Source organism: Abramis brama (assembly GCF_963993115.1).
Source record: "Abramis brama genome assembly, chromosome: 9".
NCBI classification, from domain to species: Eukaryota; Metazoa; Chordata; class Actinopteri; order Cypriniformes; family Leuciscidae; genus Abramis; species Abramis brama.
The window spans coordinates 38908605-38931454 of NC_139971.1; the positions used below are offsets into that span (position 1 = coordinate 38908605).

At 39.9% G+C, this 22850-nt stretch overlaps 2 protein-coding genes across 2 annotated transcripts in view; both read left to right on the forward strand.

Moving 5' to 3' along the window:
* The window catches only part of luzp2 (leucine zipper protein 2), a 116867-nt gene that overhangs the window by 53403 nt on the left and 40614 nt on the right, over nt 1-22850 (forward strand). The window contains exon 2 of the mRNA XM_084123862.1: nt 21613-21724. Within this exon, the coding sequence (XP_083979988.1) occupies nt 21613-21724 (112 nt within the window). The remainder of the gene's footprint in view (nt 1-21612; nt 21725-22850) is intronic.
* On the forward strand, nt 14865-17511 carry LOC311090043 (uncharacterized protein; the record flags this gene model as incomplete). Its single annotated transcript, XM_084125142.1, has 5 exons — nt 14865-14958; nt 15653-15715; nt 15893-16041; nt 16169-16261; nt 16993-17511. 5 exons carry the CDS (start codon nt 14865-14867, stop codon nt 17266-17268), a joined length of 675 nt encoding a protein of 224 aa, XP_083981268.1. The 3' UTR covers nt 17269-17511.

Sequence of the window (22850 nt, forward strand, 5' to 3'; positions counted from 1 at the left end):
ACACACACACACACACACACACACACATCTGGTGCGCATCAATATGACAGCCTGAGTGTGAATGAACCCAAAAGGTTGGTACACTGTTAAACCCTAATGAACAGCTGTCAGATGACAGTGAATGCTTATCGGTGACACCCAGGGATCGCCCGTTTAACACACAGACCATTTTTTAATCCAATGGCCTCATAATTGAGGGTACATTCAGACAGACTCATTGACTGTAGTGAGTAGAGCGTCAATTAAAACGCCTCTCAGAAAGTTTCAGAGTTCAGAAGTGATCAAATTGACTTTTGAGTTTGATCAGTTTCTGAACAAATCAGATTTTGCTTTGAATTCCTTTTCCAAACAGTCTCTTAATAGGACTCACCCCATCAGCATCAGGGCAGCGCACTCACATACACCAAATGACAAAAGTAATTCTGCCTACAGAAGAGTATTGCCTATCTGCCACACATCTAAATGTCAAGCCTCTACCTGTGGTTGACACCCAATTTGACCACACAGCTTTTTTTCTTTTTTTCTTGGACACCAGTGGATAACCTGAAGAGATATTCTCATTTCTACATGTGAAAGAACCTTGACACCTGCTTTGTGTGGCTCTAAGTGGTCACTGATTGTTCCCTTGACATCTTGTCCCTACAACTTTAATGGGATGTCTAGCACGTACAAGATTAGTGAAACCATTACCCCTTCCTCCAACATTCCCCCGGTCCTGACACTAGCTTTAGTGGCGATGCCTCCACAAATATCAGCCTTTAAAAGTCTGGAGATCACTTAGAGTCACTCCTGCCAATGGCAGGACTGTTGGGTATTTCAGCTGGAACGCTGGACATGATTGTAGAGGAAGAAAGAAAGAGAGAGAACAACAAAAATAACCATCAGGTCACAATCGTTCTCCAGATCAGTTGTTCTTGTTTCGACTGATCCTTAAAGATTATCACGGATCTCATTCCCATATCTGGTTTAGAAAGTGGAAGTGAACAATAATAGGGTAAACGGCACCACTGATGGTAAACAGTTTAATGTCACAATTAGCATATATGCCATTTTTCACACTACATTAAATAAGGCAGTTCGTTCAGTAAACTAGCAAGCTACATAACAACGAAAATAATGATCCACCCTTGGGATTGTAGATATAACCCTTTTTTGTGACGTTTGAAATTGGAATGTTGCTAAAAACAAGTATGCTATTTTTTTTTTTAAATTAGTTCCAGGATAATATAGCCGCATAGTGATATTAATACACACTACCATACTGTATATACACTGGTTGGGGTCGTATGATTTTTAATGTTTTTAATCTTATGCTCGTCAAAGCTGCATAAATATGACCGAAAATACCGTAAAACAATAATATTATTACAATTTAAAACAATTGTTAAAATGTTATGTATTCCTGTGATGACATTTTCAGAAATTGATTGCATCATTACTCCAGTCTTTAATGTCACATGATCCTTCAGAAATCATTCTAATATGCTGATTTGCTGCTCAAGAATTGTTTAAAAAAAAAAGTATCGCCTTAAAACAGTTGTGCTGAATATATTTGTGGTTTATCAATGTAATTAGTCAAGTTAAGTTAGGAGAAGTTACTATTTTATTATTATTCCTCATTAATGATAAACTATTGCACACTGGTGGCTTTTTAGCCTTTTTAGCCTTTGAGTAAGGAAAGGAAAAATGAGAATAGAAAGATTGCTTTTGTCTCTCTCTCTCTCTCTCTCCCTTTACATAAATGTGTAGACACACTGATGCAGATGGATCAGTAGAGGTTGACTGAGGTCTGTTAAACAGCGACATCATTGGTTGGGATCAACACTTGGAATGATTCCATTTAGCAAACATTGGCAAATGCAGAGGTTGGCAGCTTATAGCGTAGAAGAGTCCAGCCCAGAGCGCCACTAAGACGGATGAGGGGTCAGAACTGCAGAGAGACCTTTAGCAGTCTGTGTAGCGTAAGAGACGACTGCCATTTGACTGAAACGGGACTTGTGAGGCTTCTCGCTCCTCTTGGCATGCATACATTGCGAAGATGGCATGACAATTCATAATGCAGGCGACGAGGGTTAATAATTTCTCCTCACTAAGGAACCAGGTGCAAGCCCGCGGCGAAAAGCGAACACATTGAGCCGGCTACACTGAGAATAAATAGCCAGTACTGCCACTTCCATAAGCACATATGTGCTAAGCAGGGACGTTTGATTCCCTATTTACACTCTGAATTAAAGCCTTGTGAGAAAACATTGCACCTGAGTCCGATTCCCCATTGGAAGCTGAAGATTGGCATGCTAATTTAGTTCGGCTTCCTCTACCTGTACGTGACAATAAACAAAGTCATTCGAAACCTCATTCCCACATACACAAATAATTGCTCTTATTATCTGATACGTAATCAAAACATATTATTCCTGACCAGAAAGGCCTTAAGTTTTCATCTGTTTAACCAGCTGCTGAAAAGGTTTGATTAAGGAAATGACACATTTCGTTCTCGGATTTGACCCCAGTTTTTCACATAACGCTTACCTTGGGCAGTGGCTCGGTAATGAGGCGCCACACGACACGAGGAGACACAAAACACTTAATTATGGGCTGCGGTGAATCATTTTTACTGCTCGTGTTCATGTGGGCTTGCAGTCTGAGAACACCTTATCACTTTCATTTAATCCAAATTGATGTAAAAGGATTGAATGCTACTTGATACTGTGCATCTTTGAAATGCAATTATGGCCCCGGTGGACCAATAATAGTCTATTCGGGGTAACATCAGCACTTATAATTATGAACTGATTTTAATACCACTCTTTCTGTTCCCTAGTGTGAAAGAAGAGAGCTAGAAAAAAAAAAAACCCATTTGGGCTTGTTTTGTAAATGGTTAAAACTTGAGTTTCCAAATGTTTTTGAAAGAAGTCTTGGTCACACTTTCGATAAGAGTCCAATTCTCCCTATTTACTAACTATTAACTACAACTTTTGCCTCAATAAACTAATTACTGTTTATTAATAGTTAATAGTAAGGTAGTTGTTAAGTTTAGGTATTGGGTTAGGATTAAAGGATGTAGAATATGATCATGCAGAATAAGGCATTCATATGTGCTTTATAAGTACTAATAAACAGCCAATATTGATTTTGGAACTTGAGAATTGGAACTAAACTAAAGTGTTACCAAAGTCTCTTATGCTCACCCAGGCTGTATGTATTTGATCGAAAATATAGTAAAAAACAGTAATATTGTGAATCATTGCAATTTAAAACGTTTTTTATTTTATATATATATTAAAATATTATTTATTCCTGATGACAAAGCTGCATTTTCAGCATCATTACTCTAGTCTTCAGTGTCACATTGTCACGTTTTGGGTTTGTTCACGTCATATGATCCGTCTGTCTGTCATGTGATCCTACCATGTGTCTTGTCATTGGTTAATTGTCTGATCATTGTTCACAGGTGTCCCTTGTCTTGTCATTAGTCTGCGTATTTAAGCCCTCATGTTTGCCATGTGTCTTTGTCAAGTATTGTTTCCTGTAAACCACTGTTGTGAGTCCTTTTCATGCCACGCCATGTTTTTGTTTCATGTTTGGTTTTGTTTATAATAAACTGCCCTTGGGTTCTCATTTACAACTTGCCTCCAGTGGATCACTTTTACACACATGATCCTTCAGAAATCATTCTAATATGCTGAATAAGTGCTCAAGAAACATTTCTTATTTCAGAAGAGCATTTAAACCAAAAACTTTGTGACATTATACATTTATTTACCGCCACTTTTGATAAATGTCATGCATCCTTGCAGAAAAAATAATTAAAGTAAACTTATGAACTGTAGTGTATGTCTCTCAAACCTTCTAAAACATGTAGGCGTCAGCATCTTCTTATTACTAAAAAAAAAAAAGGTGACATTTCAGGAGCGGATTCGGTTATGTAGAGGTTCATTTGTCGCCTGATCGTTATTTTCGTCTTCTTTAATAACACAAAACGGCAAAAAAGAAAATCAAATTAAATTTCCAAGAAGGCTCACTGAACCAGGGCAGCGCTCCTAAATGCTCCACTGGAGAAAGTGTGTACACGCGTGTCCCGAGCTTTTGAAAATTGCCTTTGGAGCACAGAGGCCCTGAACCATCCCACAGCGACACTTTACCCTTCCTCACACTAAACCCAAAAGGTCATTCTTTTGTCTTTGCGGGCTCTGTCAGATTGCTGTCTTTTCTCATATGTGAGAACGCTGAGACACTGTGAGCCGGTCAATACAGGTATCTGAGGGTAATGGAAAGAAAGAGATTGATTTTTAATGTTTCACTGCCCTTTGGAATGAAACAAAGACCCTTCTCAACATATTGGTAATCTATGCGACATAATTAAAATGCGTACCTAGTGAATTAACCAGGGATAGATACTCTAGCCTAACAAGATTACGATTTTAGTCAGTTTAATATTGTAGCTACGTCTCAGGTGTTAGAAAATATGAGATGAGGGCAATCATACTTGAAATTTATTTAGATTAAATCCAAATGAAGATTTTCTAGGAAGTCAAACATCACAAATTGTGATTTGTGAACCTCCTGTGACTTTTCCCTCCATAATGTTAGTGGAGCAATCTGTCAAGTCTGGTCAGTATGGCATATTGAGTTGTGATTTGTAGGATGAAATTGCAGCATTGCATGCTGAACTGCTTTTGGCTCAGTATGGGGCTGGATGATTTCCAAGCATCGCTCATTCTTTTTTGCTTTTTGCTGATTGATCACTGCTACAAACACCTTTGAATTGTGAACCTATAGCATTCCAGAGCCTCTTTTCTTTAAATGAAATAGCCTTTTTCAGAGCATCAGGTTATGTAAAGCTTGCATTTACTGCCATGACAGATTTAAAGCTAATTGTGATCCTTATAAGGAGATTATTTGGAATCTGTTAATACACGTAAAGCACAGAAATTCTGCATCGGTGAACATCCATAAAACATTACTACTTAGCAAAATTACTGATAGTATAAACGCTCCTCTGACTAAAGCTAATATTTTACATTATTAATGTGCATTTTGTATTTCAAAACAAGTCATTGCATTAAGCCCGTTCACACCAAGAACAGTAAATATAACGTTTTAATGATTCTAATTCCATGAATGGGAAAGCCAAATGACAACAACACAGAGGAACAATTTCATTGGACTCGTTTTTAGAGTGATTTTTCCCAGCTGATGAACGATAAAAACATTGACAGTCAATCAGAAATCCACCCTGCTTTGAAGAGCTCGAGCATTTAAACTGCAGTGCACGCTTACAATAAATGCTATTGTGTGTTGGTGTGGACGCTAATGTAATTATCGTTAGTTATCATCTTGGTGTGAATGGGCCTTTGGTGGTGGAATTATTCAATGGCTCTTTCTGCATATTACAGTAAGTCAATATAGGGGTCAATATAGAGATATTCTTGAGTCTTTTACTCAAATAACCTGGATGATACCCAGGATCGAGTTCTGTTTAGTTTAGTCAACTGATTCATTCATCATTAAGGAACAAGGGACTAGATCCATCTGAAATTGCATACATAAAGTGTCCATTAGATGTGCATGAGAATCTCCATGGAAGTAATAGGTTATCCAAATGACATTTCACCTTCTGTTTTATGAATACTATGAATTTGGACATTTCACATACTTTTTTCACATACTGTTGTTCGCCTGCTGTATACAGTAGAAAGGAAGCATGCGTATTTGGACATGAGTGAGTCATTGAATCATTCACTCAATGATATATTCAAGAATTAAATGCACCAACTATATGTGGCTCGGAGACGCACAGCATTTAATTCTACATTTACTTCCTTTGGAACAGTCGTTACAGACAAAGTAATAGGTAATGTTGTGTAATTTATGTAATTTATTTTCAATTGCTGATTATTCAGAGCCTCCTGCTCATGTGATATGGCCTTATTGTTCGCAAACTGACAATTCAAATGACTGCTGTGTACCACAGTAATAGGCTTTATTTCATCTTTGATTCTAGCTTTAGGTTTAATGATGTATTTGTGTTTTAAGTGCAGCCTTTCCAAACTCATTGAAGCGCACTGCTTTATCAGGCTCTTTATTATATTCATGTATATGTCCACCCTAATCCTACGAGGCAAACAAAAATAACAGTGTTTGGCCATGTAAAATAGATTCACTGAGTGCTTGTCAAGGGCATAAAATATTGCATTAGGATACACCAGCTAACTGACTCACTGCATGTATGCTGCCATATATTTAGCAGTGTGTAGAGAGGTACAAAATGTATTCAAGGTATTAAATTGGCCTAATAAAAAAAAAGATCCTCCAGATCCTGTGACAACAATACCAGTCTGTCTGTAATACTGGGGGCTCTAGACACTTCCAGCTGGGCATTATTAAACAGCTTAACATCCTACCAAACAAGAGAGCAGCTAGAGAGAATCATATCACATGTCTAGAGTTGGAATGGGAGTCAAACATATATGGCAAACAACCCCTGTACCTCCCAGAGAGACCTCAATTAATTTGTTATTTTAAACAGGATTTAATAGAACAAGCAGGCTATGGCTGGTACATATCTAGTCACGTCTGCATGCCTAAATGAAATGCTCAATAATGCATTATGGATCATATTTCAATTTCAAGATTACGCCTGGGACAAATTATTAATGAGATATCCGGCAATTATGAGTCAACTCTAAAGCTCAAACTCAAGTCATTTCCAGCAAAACAGAACAACGGTGATCTGAATACCAAAACAGAGACAGAAAAGAGTGCACTGGCCGCAGGTTGTCTCCAGATGTTATTGTGTAGTAGAATTGTAGCTGAGCATTTCATTACAACTGCAAATGGGAAACAACATAAAACATGAATCGGAAATTTCACGCCCTCTCAGTCTCATAGAAACAGATTATATGTCCACAGAATGACAAGTGCCCTAATTTTAGCTTTAACCGCACTAATGATTTTGTGCAACCATGTTTTTCAAAGCATTCTGGCATGTTGCTTCGCTTTAAGTGCAGTGTAATCTTATCAAACTCATTTCATGTGTTTCTACTCAAATATATTCACATGTGAATTGGTTTTTGTTGCGTTTGGCATCGCACGCTGTTATCCTGGTCATTCAGTGGACTATTATAAACTGTATTGTGTTAGTAAAAAGCATGTAAACGGGGCTGAGGAGCCTTTTTCTGTTTAGTTCCTCCCTGTGGCATTGAATTCTTTGTGCATGCGTTTGTAAGAGCTGTTGCATATTTATTTGCATTCTGCGACTGTGGAAGGGTTTTATGCAGATGAATAGGCTAGAAAGTGAGGAATTTAGATGGGCAGTTGCGTTTCCAATATTATTTCCATTATTACTGTACCTTTACAGTATTTGTCTATGGCCACAGGGATTCCTGCCAATTGCTTGCTGTCACATTTATCTGGCTCAAAGAAAGACAGCGCATAAGGACATGCATACAAAAGACACTGACATCCCGGCACACGGCGCTAACAGTTCGTTTAAAAGGAGTAATGCTGCGTTCCCCAGCAATATTTCATTTAGTGCTTGCCTTTTTATCTCTCTTTTCTCCTCCTTTTTGTTCTCATTCATATTTAATGCAAAATTGACATAGCCACGAATTTCAAAGCATGCAGAAAATATATAGAGGACTTTAAATCCCTCACAGCCGAACAGGATGTTTAGTGGCAGATGTTTGGTCATATTGCTCAGCAGCTGCAGGATGCATTCGTCTCTATTTGAGCACAGCAACTAAAGTATTTAAAAATGCAGTACAGAAGTTATTTATTCTCTATTGTATTTGTAAGTAAAAACTATAAATAAACTGCATAAACTTGTGCACTTTTAGGTAAGGTAGGCTACTATATGTGCATTTACTGTTTTTGAAATCGACTTCAAAGAATAGTTACAAGTGTGACACCGTGTCCTAACTACATGCCACAAGACAAGATTCCAGCGACAGGCAGTGTGTCCACACTAGACGCGACGTGACTGTGAGACGCCACAACGTCAATCAAAAATCACACCCAATCAGAACAGCGCGTGGGCGGAGTCTCGCGGCAAGTGCACAGCACTAGTGAGTAATCTTGACGGCACTCACGAATTATAGCCTATCCATTGTTGCTTTTACAGCTACAAAGCTGGAGCACTAAATGATATTCATAGTCACATTTAACGCTTTTAACATTAAATAAAGCACATAAACAGTAGGCTACCTGAGATTATCATTGCCACACTTTCTGTTTGTTGTTCCAGCGCGACATCGCAGAAAAATAGAAACCGTTTCTAAAATAGAATCGTCGCGTGTCACCGTCGCGCCTGGTTAGGACCAAAAACTCTGATTGGAAACATGGAAAAGATACCTTTTATCGCGCGTCGCGTGTAGTTAGGACACGGTGTGACAGCTAATCTTCATCTACAAAATGCTAGGTGTGTTTAAATTGGTTGGTCATATAAAACACACAGTAGGCTAGTGGCCAAAATTCGTTTTTATTGACCCCACAAGTTCGATTAAACCATCAAAATATGAGGAAAATATTTGATATTTTTGCATATTTTAAATATGAGGCAAGAAAAAACACTAAACTTAGTTATCTGACTAAGTTATTTGGCAAAAAAATGGGTAAACTACAGCTACAGGTTTTATTTTACTATGCAAAAAAAAAAAAAAAATGCATAGAAAAACAAAAAGCTCACAAAAGCATTCATTGACAACAACATAATCAGTTATTAATAGTTCCCTTTTGTTTTTGCATGTTCAGAATTTCTTTGTATGACAGCCTGGCTAAAAATTCTGTCTGCACAATTTGGCATTATTCATTGCGTTGCATCACAAATAAAACAATTGACTTGCATATATTGTAAGCATATACACGTAAAAAAAATCGTTTAACATATTTTTAATAATTTGAATAAAGGGTAATGCCGTCAAAATTCCTAGGCCTTACATCATATATTCTCTCTCTCTCTCTCTCTCTCTCTCTCTCTCTCTCTCTCTCTCTCGATTACCTTATGTAAATAGAATTCATAGAGTCCCTCTAATATTCAGGGTGCTACGAGTTCTTTATGGGATTATATAATTCTGAAAGCACATAAAATGGCAGGAAACGTTCAGTCCAACAGTGGCTAATGGAAGATAAGGAGTGATGGGTCCTGCCTTGTTGGCTAAAGCCCAATCACACTCCATCTGATCTTTACCTCCGCGAAGGCCTATATAGATCCATACTGAGCCGCAGCAGCGGCCTGTGTGAAACTCAGCACTTTCCACTTTAATGACCAGGCCTCAGCACTTCTTCATTACGGAGGAAGATCAGTTTCATATAATTCAAAGTCGAGCGCAGAAACGTACTGGGTGGGTAGGGAGGTTCAGTCTAATGAGGCCGTGTGTGCGTATGGTTGTTTCTCTGCCTGTCGTGTGCTGTTATTCAAAGCTCCCTTCATCCTGAACAATCACTTTTTCAGAGAGCATCACCATTCATGTGTGCAGATTGTTTCTGGCAGATCCTTACAGCTAAGCAACTTTTCTTCAAGGAGGATTGCGGTTTATCGTCAGCCTTCACATGGTGTGGCTTTAATCAGAATTATGCGATCGCTGGCATTGAGGAGCTGTGGAGTACAGCGTGCGATTATAAGCCTGTTTGTCTGACAGGCCGATTCTCATTAGAACACTTTCTGTGGTCTCTCTCGTATGAGAGCCTGCCAAAACAGCTGTGTCAAAAGAGGTCACAGCATAATTGTCAACCTGTGATAGTAATGACCAATTTATTCCTCATATTCCCGACTCTGTGGTTATCTGTACCGTTGTGACGATGAAGCTGTTCGTATCTTGAGCCAAAGGAGGTCGATAATATCGGGAGAAAGTTATCCGGTAGCATTCCCGGTCATCTAATGTCAGCTGCTTGGCATTTATGGTAATAAGTGACGATTTTGTTCTCTCAAGTGGGATGGAAATGCTGATTCACAAATTTTTGAACATCAGTTAAATTTAAGGTTAAGTGCAACTTTGGATGGAAACATACAGTAGCTTATGGGGCTCATTTATCACTGCTTTGGCACAAATGCATTCGATGTCATTCAAATCACATAAATTCTTCTCTCACCCCCTGCCAAAACTCGATGTACCTACAGGCCAATTATACTCTTTTCTAAAATATTAAACTTAAGTTCAAAACTTAACACAATACAAAACCGAATAAGACATTTCTACAGTAACGCCATGTTCAAAAACATTTAGCTGAACAATTAGACAGGTGTTAGTCTTTAAATGTTATTACCATCTATACAAAAGTGGAAACTTAAGAATACTTTTGTACTGTAATGTAAACGTGTTTTTAATTTTTTTTATTTACGTTATGAGTGCCGAAGTGTGCTTTGTTGGGTCACATCCTTTGCTAGTCTTATGTAAGAATGAGTTGATTTGAGACGTGTATGAAGTGTTTTGGTAGCTTTAGTGCAGTGCAGTGTGCATGCTAAATGAACTGCTGTGCCAAGCTGAAAGTTGGTTAGAAGAAGAGTTCTGTGTGAAGAGTTTTGAGAAAAGTGACATATGTATTGAGGAAGTATTGTCCTAGAACTATAAGTACACTTTTGAACTGTATATGTCAAATGTCAAATTAAAGGAACATGCTGACTTTTTGGACTTTAGCTTATTCACTGTATCCCCCAGAGTTAGATGAGTCCATACATACCCTTCTCATCTCTGTGCGTGCCGTAACTCTGTCTGACGCACCCACCGCTAGCCTAGCTTAGCACAAAGACTGGAGGTAAACGGCTCCAGCTAGCATACTGCTCCCAATAAGTGATAAAATAATCCCAACATTTTCCTATTTACTTCGTCCAAGTAGCAGTGCTTCGCCTTCTGAGAATATAGTTCCCAGTATGTATACGGTTAGAAGATGGCTGTCTCATGTGACCTTGTTATTTGTACACACTGTCACTATACAAATCACAACATGTAAATAGGAAAATGTTGGCGTTATTTTGTCACTTATTGGGAGCAGTATGCTAGCTGGAGCCGTTTACCTCCAGTCTTTGTGCTAAGCTAGGCTAGCGGTGGGTGCGTCAGACAGAGTTACGGCACGCACGGAGATGAGAAGGGTATGTATGGACTTATCAAACTCTGGGGGATACGGTGAATAAGCTGAAGTCCAAAAAAGTCGGCGTGTTCCTTTAAAAGTTTTAAAGTAAATTTAAAATGTTTTGTCATGCTTTAAAGAAGTACACTTTTAATATGTTGACTAACATACTAAAGCACACATGCTTGATTATAATTTTAACTGTGGTGTGGTATTTAATATTACATTTAAAGTTAATAAATGTTTTATTATTCATTTTATAAGTGATAAATTGCAACTTCATTACAAATATGTAATTACAAATATATTGAAATACATTGGGGATTCTTGTGCATTATTTTAACGTTGTTTAGTTTTTATTCGCGCTAATTCAGCATTAGTAACTTAATTTTCGCGGCATCAGTCGCGCGCTCACTCAACCTCCGAGCATCTCCTGTTCTTTGCTCATTTTGATTCGTGAATTCAGTGAATTGCTCACTGGAGACTTGCTCCGACCAGATCATCTGAATCAGTGAGTCGTTGACTCGAGAACAGATGCAGTCAAATCAGTCCAGTTCACAAATGAATCGTTCAGTGTTATTTGCGAACAGATTTAATAGGTTAATTGAAAATAATCAGCTTGTTCACGAATCGGACATTGTTATCGGGTGACTGTTTCTTCAGTTCAAAATAACAAGGAACGACATGTTTTTATGAAATGTAGTGGAGTAATAAGTGATATTATGCTTTGCAATGTAATGAAGTCATAGTAAAAGTTTCTGTCCACCATGTAACGGAAGTGAAACGGCTTTTTGAACAAGAAGAAATGTAGGGTGGGACTTGATTTTGTCTGTGGGGAATTGATTGGATCGTTGGATGGTTGTGGTTTGCTATTGGTTGATCTAATGTGAGTGACAGGTTGTCCCGCCCTCATGCCAGTAAACACGTCATCGGAGAAGAAAACAGATGCTACAAGAGGGAGGGGAAGTTATTTTGATCAAAGATTACGAGGGCACATGCATTTTATAACTAATAGTAATGTGCACTGATAAAAAACACAACACATAGGCTAGACATCTTTGGTTGAATGGCCGTCAATGAATAGAAAGCTGCCTCTTGCTGCCAGATGTTATATAGCTGTGCCATTTAGCAGCAGGGGCTAACTGGGTCAAACTAACCAGCCAAACCTTGTCCCCTTGTTTGAGCCAGACTCTATTATTGACCTCTCATTGGTCTGCCCTGGATGAGTCCAACTCCATTGAAATCTAGTAGAAAGAGCGTGATGTTTTTTCTATCTCTATCTGTCTCTTCCAGCACACACCCTTGATCAGTTTCACAGACATCACACTGTGGGAGTTTTATAGGCATGATGCCTTCCAGCATGATTTATTTATTTCACAGGTGTTGCTTTCCTATCATGGAGATTAGTATGACTGTGCTTTGGTTTCCCTGACATATAAAGGTTCAGCTACAGCAGCTCAGGATGCTTTGGCAAAGAACCCATTTGTTGAAAGCATTTGACTGTACTCTACATAACTTATTTATGATTTGTATTTGGGACAATGACAAAAGAAAATCACGGCACATTTTATTTATTTATTTTTTTGTGCTGTGCACAGCTGTGTCTGTCTTTTTGGGTTGGCAAAGTGTTGAAATTCTGACAGAGAAGTATGGTATAAATATGTATATGTGTGTATTTATGTGGGTGAGGCTTGTTGATCTGTAGCTTAGCATTCCAGGGGATTGAGGTTTGACTGGTTAGCAATGGCCCCTGCTGGTAAATATTGACATATTTAATGTAATTCAATTGCATTTTATATACACTATCATTCCAAGTAAGATTTTTTAAAATAAGAAATTCATACCTTTATTCAGCAAGGATGTATTGTATTGTTTAAAAAAAGACATTTATTATGACACTTTTAGCATTTTAATAAATGCTGTTCTTTTGAACTTTGTTTTCATCAAAAAAATCCTGAAAAAAACTATCATGATGTATCTAACAATGACCAATACTTCTATAGCATTTATAGTTAGTTTCACCATTTGCTAATACATTATTAAAATCAAAAGTTTTATTTGTTAACATTAGTAAATGCACCGTGAACTAACATGAACATGAATATTTGTATTAACTTACATTAACAAAGGTTAAAGGTGTTTGCAGAGATTTAGGAAACATGCTACACTGTAAAAAATTATTGTGATTTTAACGGTAAAATGCTACAGTGAAAAACTGTTAATTGGTTAACATAATTGGTTTTGTACTATATACGGTAAATAACTGTGATAGATCTAATGGTACATTTAATGTAATTTTACTGTAAAATACCGTTAAATTTACAGTTTTTGAAAGTGAAAAAGAACAACTCATTGTATAATTTACATTGAAAAAACGTAAATTGAAATTCCCACAATTTCCTGCGTGACACTTCACATTTGATCTATTTTTGTTAAAATAACTGTTTCTTCATAGTTTTCTTAGTTTGTTCTAATCAGTTATGTACATTAGGGTTTTATGTTACATTTAATGTTGTTAAATTAATGTTTATTGCATTTTTAAAATTTCATGTGTGTTACCATGATGGTGTTTAATGTTTGTGTGAATGACACTGTGCAGCTTCTATTATATTAGCATTACATTTCTGGTGGAAGAGCTGCTTGTGATGATCCTTGATTGATCATGTGACTCTCATCACTGCTGTGATTGTTGGTTATCAGTGTATTACAATGGTACAAAACAGATATTAATACTTCAATAGGGCGTTAAATTCACATTATATCAGATAATGAATTACGGTTTATTACTGTAAATTTTGAGATAAGTCTATAAAACCAATAACGTTGCTACCATATTTTTGACGGTAAAGTACTGGCAACCACAGCTGCCGTTTTTTTACCGTAAAAATCACGGTTTAATTTTTTACAGTGTAAGTTCACATACTTATTTCTTTGAAAAACCAGTGACAGCCAGTGATATTACTTTGGAATGCGTGTTCCGTGTGAGAATGTCTGTTTTTGTTTTGGTCTGTATGATCCCGCCCACTGCCAATTTACCCAATAGTATTTCGACACCCCGGGTTGCCAGTTGGCGTAAAACACAGCATATTGCAGTCATGGAAGTCAGCAAATGAATTGGGTCAGAGAATCTACTCAACCTAAAAAGCCTCGACATCCATCTAAAAGTCTCTATGAACGGGAGCATATTTGTAACGGTCACCAGCTGGAGTGCCCTTGAGAGCCACCAGAGGGCACTCCACATAAGACTATCACTCACAAACTACATTTCCCATAACTCACTGCCCGGACTCATTATCACACTGTAAAAAGTAATTGCTGAATCTACTTAAGAACAACTAGTGAATTTAACTTACTTTGGAAAATTTGTTGATTTAACTTGATTAGACTTTGTACTCTGAACTTTTAGGTGGATACTAAACAAATCTAGTACATTGTACTTAAGATTGTTAAGTGTATTGTACTAAAGGCATGTTCACACTATTGCAAACTTCTTAAGCACAGAATTTGCTAATAATAATAATAATCCTAATAATAATGAAATGAATAAACATTTTAGTAAATACCCTACAATTAGAAACGGTTGTTAAGTTTATACACACACACGTGCGCGCGCGCGTGCACACGTGCGTGTGTTTTTTCCTTTGCACTAAATAACTTGGAAACTACTAAGATTAAAGCTTATTGGCAAGCCCATTTGCTGCTGCTGTGTCACAATCCATTATATTTTTATTAACAGATATATTTACTGCCCTTTATTGGTTAAGTATTAAATAAATGCATTTTCGTCTCGCGCATGCGCAATGGGAAGGTTTGGTTATTGTTTGAACTTGAAGACGACAATCAACGAAGAAGAACTTCAGCTCGCTCGTGTTCGGGATGCAACAGCAAAATTAGGTAAGCTATTTATAAACCTCAATGTCATTGTATTGCTTATAAAAACGTAAATAAATGTAATTAGATTCTCACGTAAGTGGAAAAGGCATAAGTTAACTGTTACTTAAGTAGTTTTATGTCGAAATAATGAGACCAGCTGAGAGACCAGTGGCTTAACTTACTAGCTAGGTTGCAAAAATCGATTTTTACTGAACACTTTTTATGTAACTTAAAGTTTGTAAGCTATTTTACTCGGTTGTAAGTTCGGGGTTTATCATTATGTAAAAACCTGCGCGGCCTACTTTACGAACATTCTTTCTAGAACGTTCGATGCTCACGTGTCGTTCGTTCACATGGAAATGATCAACAGTTAAGAAAGCGTCACTAACAAGTAATTATTACCTTATTATTTTTGTCTTTTTCTTTTGTGTATGCTTATTTTGGAGACTTAATTGGTGCACTGAACGTGCAAGTTCTGCTTGTTTTCCTGTGAAAAGAGGTCTCAGCTGTTGAAACACTTTAGATTAAAACATGGAAGCTAACGTTACTCTAGAAGTACTCCGATTCCATATGTCTACAAAGTTTGTCTGTGTTCATTAAAATAATTAAATGCACTAAGAATGTACTTAATAAAAAATCATTAACATAAGGTACATGGTAGCCAATCCAGTTCATGTGATAACATCCTTTTGATATTTTACTGCCCACTTTGCAGTTTTGAGGAGCTTTGCTGTGAAGAATAGTGGAAAGGTGGCCAGCCCTCTTCACTCAGAGTCAGGTGAGTAAATATTCCTGTCTTTATTGTTTTCCTATATAATTTAATCTTCAACATTTTCAAAGCAAGTTGATCATTAACCACTTTTGATGTTTAATTTATACTCTGACATTTCAGTGAAAAGTGCTTAATGTCAGTTTGTCCTACTTTTTTTGTTTTTGTTTTTTTGGATCCTGGCAGAGTTTAGTCTTGTATTTGGCAAAAAACGTCAAACTGAATTCTTTCAAGAACTGGACCGATTCACTCTACGTTTCATCGATATCTTCTGGGCTAAAGGTGGAGACATTGGCTCCAGACTTAAGAAGATATTGCAGCAGATTGAAAATAAAGTAAGCTCCTCGACATATTACAATTATTTTCCGATAGCAAAACAACTGTTACCTTTGCTGTTTTTGTTTGCTCTTTGTTGTGTTAGTGTCATGAGCGTTATTTAATATACATTTTATAATTTTGCAGAAATCCAACATCAATGCGGTACGATCAGCCGTTCTTCATGGCCTACCACTCCTCCAAGGAGAGGACCCTTCTGATTTTTACAAGATAAATTTTGTAAGTATTTTCTTCTCTGATGTTATTCTTATTTAAAAGGCAAACTGTTCTTCAAACAGTTTTGACATCTGGCAAGAAGAGTAATGAAGGCAAGATAAAACAGTCAGACACAGAAACAAAGTAAGGGATAGAGAAAATAATTAAGAAATTAGAGGAAAAAAGACACAAGATACATTTTATATTACATAAAGAAATTAATGAAAAACAGTTGTAAGAAAGACAATTTTTTTTGTGTGTTATTTTTAATTTGTATAGCTGGGCTTCAGTTTTATTTGTCTTTTCATGCAGTGGTTTGATGCATGTATTCCTCCCTGCATCCACTGCTGTGTCCTGTTTGAAAGGGCCTTTACATTTAGTGATTTTAATGCACTTTGTGATTTTATCTGTGAAAAGCGCTTTATAAATACATTTTACTTACTTACTTTTACTTAGACATAATACAGTGTTATTAATTTAGTTTCATGCTTTAATTAGAATATGTGCTCTTAAAGGGATAGTTCACCCAAAAATAAAAATTGTCATCATTTACTCACCCTCATGTTGTTCCAAACCTGTATGAGTTTCTTTCTTTCTGCTGAATGTACAGCAGAAGAAAGAAACTCATACAGGTTTGGAACAACATAAGGGTGAGTAAATGATGATATAATTCTTTTTGGGTGAACTATCCCTTTAAAATAAGTTTTGTGGCTTGATTTGACCTCATTTTTGTTATATGCTATTCCCATTTTTAGGACTGTGATGACAATGAAGATATTTCCCACACTGAAAAAGGCATTCTTACAGTGATTCCAAAGGGCTCTGCAACCATACCCTACTCCCTGCATCTTGATGCCACAACAACAGCAGTCATTTTGGAAGGTACAGTGGTTGTGGATGAACATGAAAATATTCCACAAGCAATTTGTTTGCTCTTTGGACTAATTTATGCTCTAAACTTATCCTGCAACACTGAAGAGCACATTCGACTTCATACAGAGAGTGATTTTGTCCATTGGCCAAAATTTTAAAGAGAACTGTAGTAGGAAATGTGTCCTGTACTAAACTTACAGACTTGTAAGCTCTCCTTTTGACCACTTTATAAAGATGTTAAAAACATTGATCTTTTTATTGTCTTTTTGTTTTCCTGAGTGCAGTATGTGCTTTTTTTTTCTTCTAAAATGTTGTAGTGGGCCATGTTGATTGGCATGCCTTAAGTAATGTCTCAAATTAATATTGTTTTATGGAGCAAATAAACATTCTAGTGTTGTGCCAAATCTGCTGTCTGTCTTTGTATTCTTAACTTAGAATTTTGAGTAGAACTTGCTTGAGAAATTTAAGGCAATCAGTTTCCACATATTCCTCTAGTAAAATGAACAAGCAGACATGTTCAAATAACTGTTTTGTTTAAGTTCACCTTACTTAAATCTGTAAGTTGCCTAAACTTTTGAAATTGAGTTACCTCTACTCAAGTTTTATGGTAATCTGTACAAATGTGCAAGTTAACTCTACAAAGTAATAGAGAGTAGTATCAAATCAAACATTATGACCTAATTCACTTGAAAATTTTGAGGCAATCAGTTTCCACAGCTTTTCTAAGTAAAGTCAACTTATTACTTTTTACAGTGCACTGATCACATTCACCTGTACCTCATTCACTGATTGCATTCACCTGTGTCTCATCCTGTTAGTCTGTCTATTTATACCATGTTCATTCATTCACTCACCGCGAAGTCTTGCTTGTGTCACACTGCATTTCTGAGCGTTTCCCTGGTTTTCTTGTTTCTTGGTTTTTGATATCTTGCCCTGTTCCCTGGATTACTCTCTTGCCTCTGGTCCCTGCCTGCCTGTTTGTTTGTTTTGTTTGTTTCTTTGTTTTGACTGCCTGCCTGTGTATGACCCTAGCCTGTACATTGGATTACGCCTCTGGATTGCCCCAGCCAAATAAAGCTGCATTTGGATCTCCTACTTCGTGTCTCTGAGCAGTTTCATGACAGAAGACTTCGCCATACCCAGATCCAGCAGCAATGACAACATGGACCCAGTAACTAGACTCTGCTCCATCTTCCAGGATGGTCGCCCCATAGAGGACTATGTGGGTGAGTTTGTGGCTTGTTGCCACCTGGCCCCGCTGGATGACGGGGAACTCAAGGATTGCTTTTGGATGGGACTGGATCAGGACGTGAGTTTTTATTTGCCTGAGGCTGACCCCAGATGGACTCTGGTTCAATATATAGATTTTGTTTTGCTATTTTGTGGGTCTCCCTTCATAGTGGGCGAGGTTGAGCCCGCACTTCACGTCGCTTCTGCTGATCCAGAGACTGTTCACGTCGCTTCTGCTGATCCAGAGACTGTTCACGTCGCTTCTGCTGATCCAGAGACTGTTCACGTCGCTTCTGCTGATCCAGAGACTGTTCACGTCACTTCTGCCGATCCAGAGACTGTTCACGTCACTTCTGCCGATCCAAAGCCCTCTTCACCGCTGGTCCCGTCCAGCCCAGAGCCTTCACTGCTGGTCCCGCCCAGCTCAGAGTCCTCTTCACCGCTGGTCCCGTCCAGCACAGAGCCTTCACCGCTGGTCCCGCCCAGCTCAGAGTCTTCTTCGCCGCTGGTTCCGTCCAGTTCAGAGCTCTCATTGCTGCCCAGCACAGAGCCCTCATCGCTGCCCAGCACAGAGCCCTCATCGCTGCCCAGCACAGAGCCCTCATCGCTGCCCAGCACAGAGCCCTCATCGCTGCCCAGCACAGAGCCCTCATCGCTGCCCAGCACAGAGCCCTCATCGCTGCCCAGCACAGAGCCCTCATCGCTGCCCAGCTCCAAGCCCTCTTTGCCGCTGGTCCTGCCCAGCTCAAAGCCCTCTTTGCCGCTGGTCCTGCCCAGCTCAAAGCCCTCTTCGCCGCTGGTCCTGCCCAGCTCAAAGCCCTCGCCGCCGCTGGTCCCGTCAAGCTCAGAGCGCGCTGATTCCGATCCAGAGACTGAGCTTCACGTCAGTCCTGCCGAGCCAGAGCCAGAGCTTCACGTCAGTCCTGCCGAGCCAGAGCCAGAGCTTCACGTCAGTCCTGCCGAGCCAGAGCCAGAGCTTCACGTCAGTCCTGCCGAGCCAGAGCCAGAGCTTCACGTCAGTCCTGCCGAGCCAGAGCCAGAGCTTCACGTCAGTCCTGCCGAGCCAGAGCCAGAGCTTCACGTCAGTCCTGCCGAGCCAGAGCCAGAGCTTCACGTCAGTCCTGCCGAGCCAGAGCCAGAGCCAGAGCTTCACGTCAGTCCTGCCGAGCCAGAGCCAGAGTTTCAGGTCACGTCTGCCCGTCCAGAGTCTCGTCCCGCCGAGACTGAAATTGTTCCTGAGCCTGAATCTGATCCTGATACTGATCCTGACCCTGAATCTGTTCCTCTTCCTCTTTCTGCGCCTGTGTCCTCGGACAAGAGGGCCGACTCCACGCCTGTGTCTTCGGACAAGATGGCCGACTCCACGCCTGTGTCTTCGGACAAGATGGCCGACTCCACGCCTGTGTCTTCGGACAAGATGGCCGACTCCACGCCTGTGTCTACGGACAAGATGGCCGACTCCACGCCTGTGTCTTCGGACAAGATGGCCGAATCCACGCCAGTGTCTCCGGACAAGATGGCCGCCGCCGAGCCAGTGTCTCTGGACAAGATGGCCTCCACCGATCCAGTGTCTGTTCAAGTCACGTCTGCCGAGCCAGTGTCTCCAGACAAGATGGCCGCCGCCAAACCAGTGTCTCCAGACAAGATGGCCGCCACCGAGCCAGTGTCTCTGGACAAAATGGCCGCTGCCACGTCCCCTGAGCCCGTTCCTGTTCCTGTTCTTGAGCCCGTTCATGTTCCTGAACCGTTGGATCCGCCTGAAGGGTCGTCTCCGCCCCGGCCGCCTGAACAGCCTGCTCCGCCCTGGCCGCCTGCACAGCCTGCTCCGCCCTGGCCGCCTGCACAGCCTGCTCCGCCCTGGCCGCCTGCACAGCCTGCTCCGCCCTGGCCGCCTGCACAGCCTGCTCCGCCCTGGCCGCCTGCACAGCCTGCTCCGCCCTGGCCGCCTGCACAGCCTGATCCGCCCTGGCCGCCTGCACAGCCTGATCCGCCCTGGTCGCCTGCACAGCCTGATCCGCCCTGGTCGCCTGCACAGCCTGATCCGCCCTGGTCGCCTGCACAGCCTGATCCGCCCTGGTCGCCTGCACAGCCTGATCCGCCCTGGCCTCCCATCCTGCCGCAGTCTCCAGGTCCTCTGCCGCTCCACGGGCCTGGCCCTCCATCCCGCCCCCGGGTCCGCCTCCGCTCCACCTCCCTCCTGGACAATGTTAGGAGCGTCTGGAATCCGCTCCTTAGAGGGGGGGCTATGTAACGGTCACCAGCTGGAGTGCCCTTGAGAGCCACCAGAGGGCACTCCACATAAGACTATCACTCACAAACTACATTTCCCATAACTCACTGCCCGGACTCATTATCACTGATCACATTCACCTGTACCTCATTCACTGATTGCATTCACCTGTGTCTCATCCTGTTAGTCTGTCTATTTATACCATGTTCATTCATTCACTCACCGCGAAGTCTTGTTTGTGTCACACTGCATTTCTGAGCGTTTCCCTGGTTTTCTTGTTTCTTGGTTTTTGATATCTTGCCCTGTTCCCTGGATTACTCTCTTGCCTCTGGTCCCTGCCTGCCTGTTTGTTTGTTTTGTTTGTTTCTTTGTTTTGACTGCCTGCCTGTGTATGACCCTAGCCTGTACATTGGATTACGCCTCTGGATTGCCCCAGCCAAATAAAGCTGCATTTGGATCTCCTACTTCGTGTCTCTGAGCAGTTTCATGACAATATTTAAACGTGGATAAATCAACTTACAGTGTGTAAATCTCCTCCTCCTTCCATTGCCAATTGCGCTCGTTCCTGTTTCGTGTCCTCAATGTGGAGCGGGGAAACAACCCTCTCCAATATTTAGAATTTGGACTGCAGTACCCATTTCAACCACTAGCCATCAATATTACATTCTGCACCTTTAATAATTGCTGTAAAAAGATATTGCTCATTATTAGTTAATGCATTAACTAATGTTAATAAATTAGACCTTACTGTAATATGTTACTGAAAGGCTTTTAAAACATAAAATATTAGTATATTTTTCTCTGTCTGCTACCTTAGACGTCAAGAAATCCTGAAACAGACCCTGACGTGACTTTGAGGCGAGGTCACAAGTTCTTTTTCAGGATTTCTGTGATGAACTATTGGATGTTTTCTTGAGTTCATCACCCACTCACAATGGCTTGAAATCCTCCAGGCCGCTGTAACCTGCCGTGCAGAATGAATTTGCCAGGCATGCCGTAGATTTAAAGAAGTCATCTTTCTATTTCTTTTCTCTTCCTGTAGCTATGAGGGGCTGGAGAAGAAGCTGAAGGAGGTTTTCACAGAGAGGACAGGAATTTTACGACAACTCTCCAAAACATCAAAGGAGCTGGACAGCATCAAGGGGAACCTGCAGGTACAACTCTCTCCTGCCTCCACTGTGTGCTGATGGGAAACGTAAAGGGATTTGTGTTCCTTTCAAAATGTAAATAATCCATATGAGTGCATCTTTGTTACATGATTTAATGCTTGCAGATGGAGGAATATTTTTCTTCAAGTGAGAGAGGCGTCTCATTTCATTTTCTAACTCTTTGTGGCTGCTCAAGGTTTTGCACTAGCTGTAATGCTACTCAAGGTGTTTCTGCTACTCAGATCTTCTGCTCTTTTCATGTGTTGCTTTTGCATTTTATGTTTTGTTGACATTTTTACTTTATGCCATTTTGAGGTGTAAACATTTTCTATACCTTAAAGAAGTATTGAAATATTATTTAGGGCAGAAGTTTGTCTCTTTTTGTTTTTTGTTTTTTTACACATTTTTGTGTTCTTGTGAATATTTCTGACTTTGCAAAGGATTAAAACAAAAAGCACATAACATTTAATTGAAAAACATACATTATCTTCTATAGTTTCTAGTAGGTAAAAGGGCCTCAATGAATTGAATTCAGCCTCAATTTTAAAAGGGTAGTTCACCCAAAAAATTGTCATTTACTCACCCTCACGTCATTTCAAACCTCTATGACTTTCTTTCTCCTGCGGATCACAAAAGAGGATTTGTTTTTTTGTCTCAGAGGTTTTACCCATGCTGTGGAAGTTTGGTAACTGTTTGGTTTGGTCAAAATATATTTTGTATCCCGCAGAAGAAAGAAAGTCAGACATGACGTGAGCAAATGAGGACACAATTTTCATTCGTTGGTGTACTGTCCCACGTATTCACAACCTACAAATAAGGCTTGTTTCTTGTACTTTGCGATGTTAGCTAGCCAAAGTAGATGGGTAAACTTGCTGGCTGAACTAATAATTGCACGTGAAAGCACCCCATTACATTCGATTGCGTGAGCGATCTCTCAGAAAATCATTGAGAGCAGAATTATCTGTTGGGTTTTGTACTGTGAACAGGACACAATAAACCACTAAACCAATACGCAAAAAGTCAGCCACTAAGCAAGTTAATAAAAAACTGAGCTGCATTAGTAAGCCTGGCAAGCAGACATGTAAAGCAGTGCTGGCGCATATGGAGACAGATTAGCCACAAAGAGAATGCA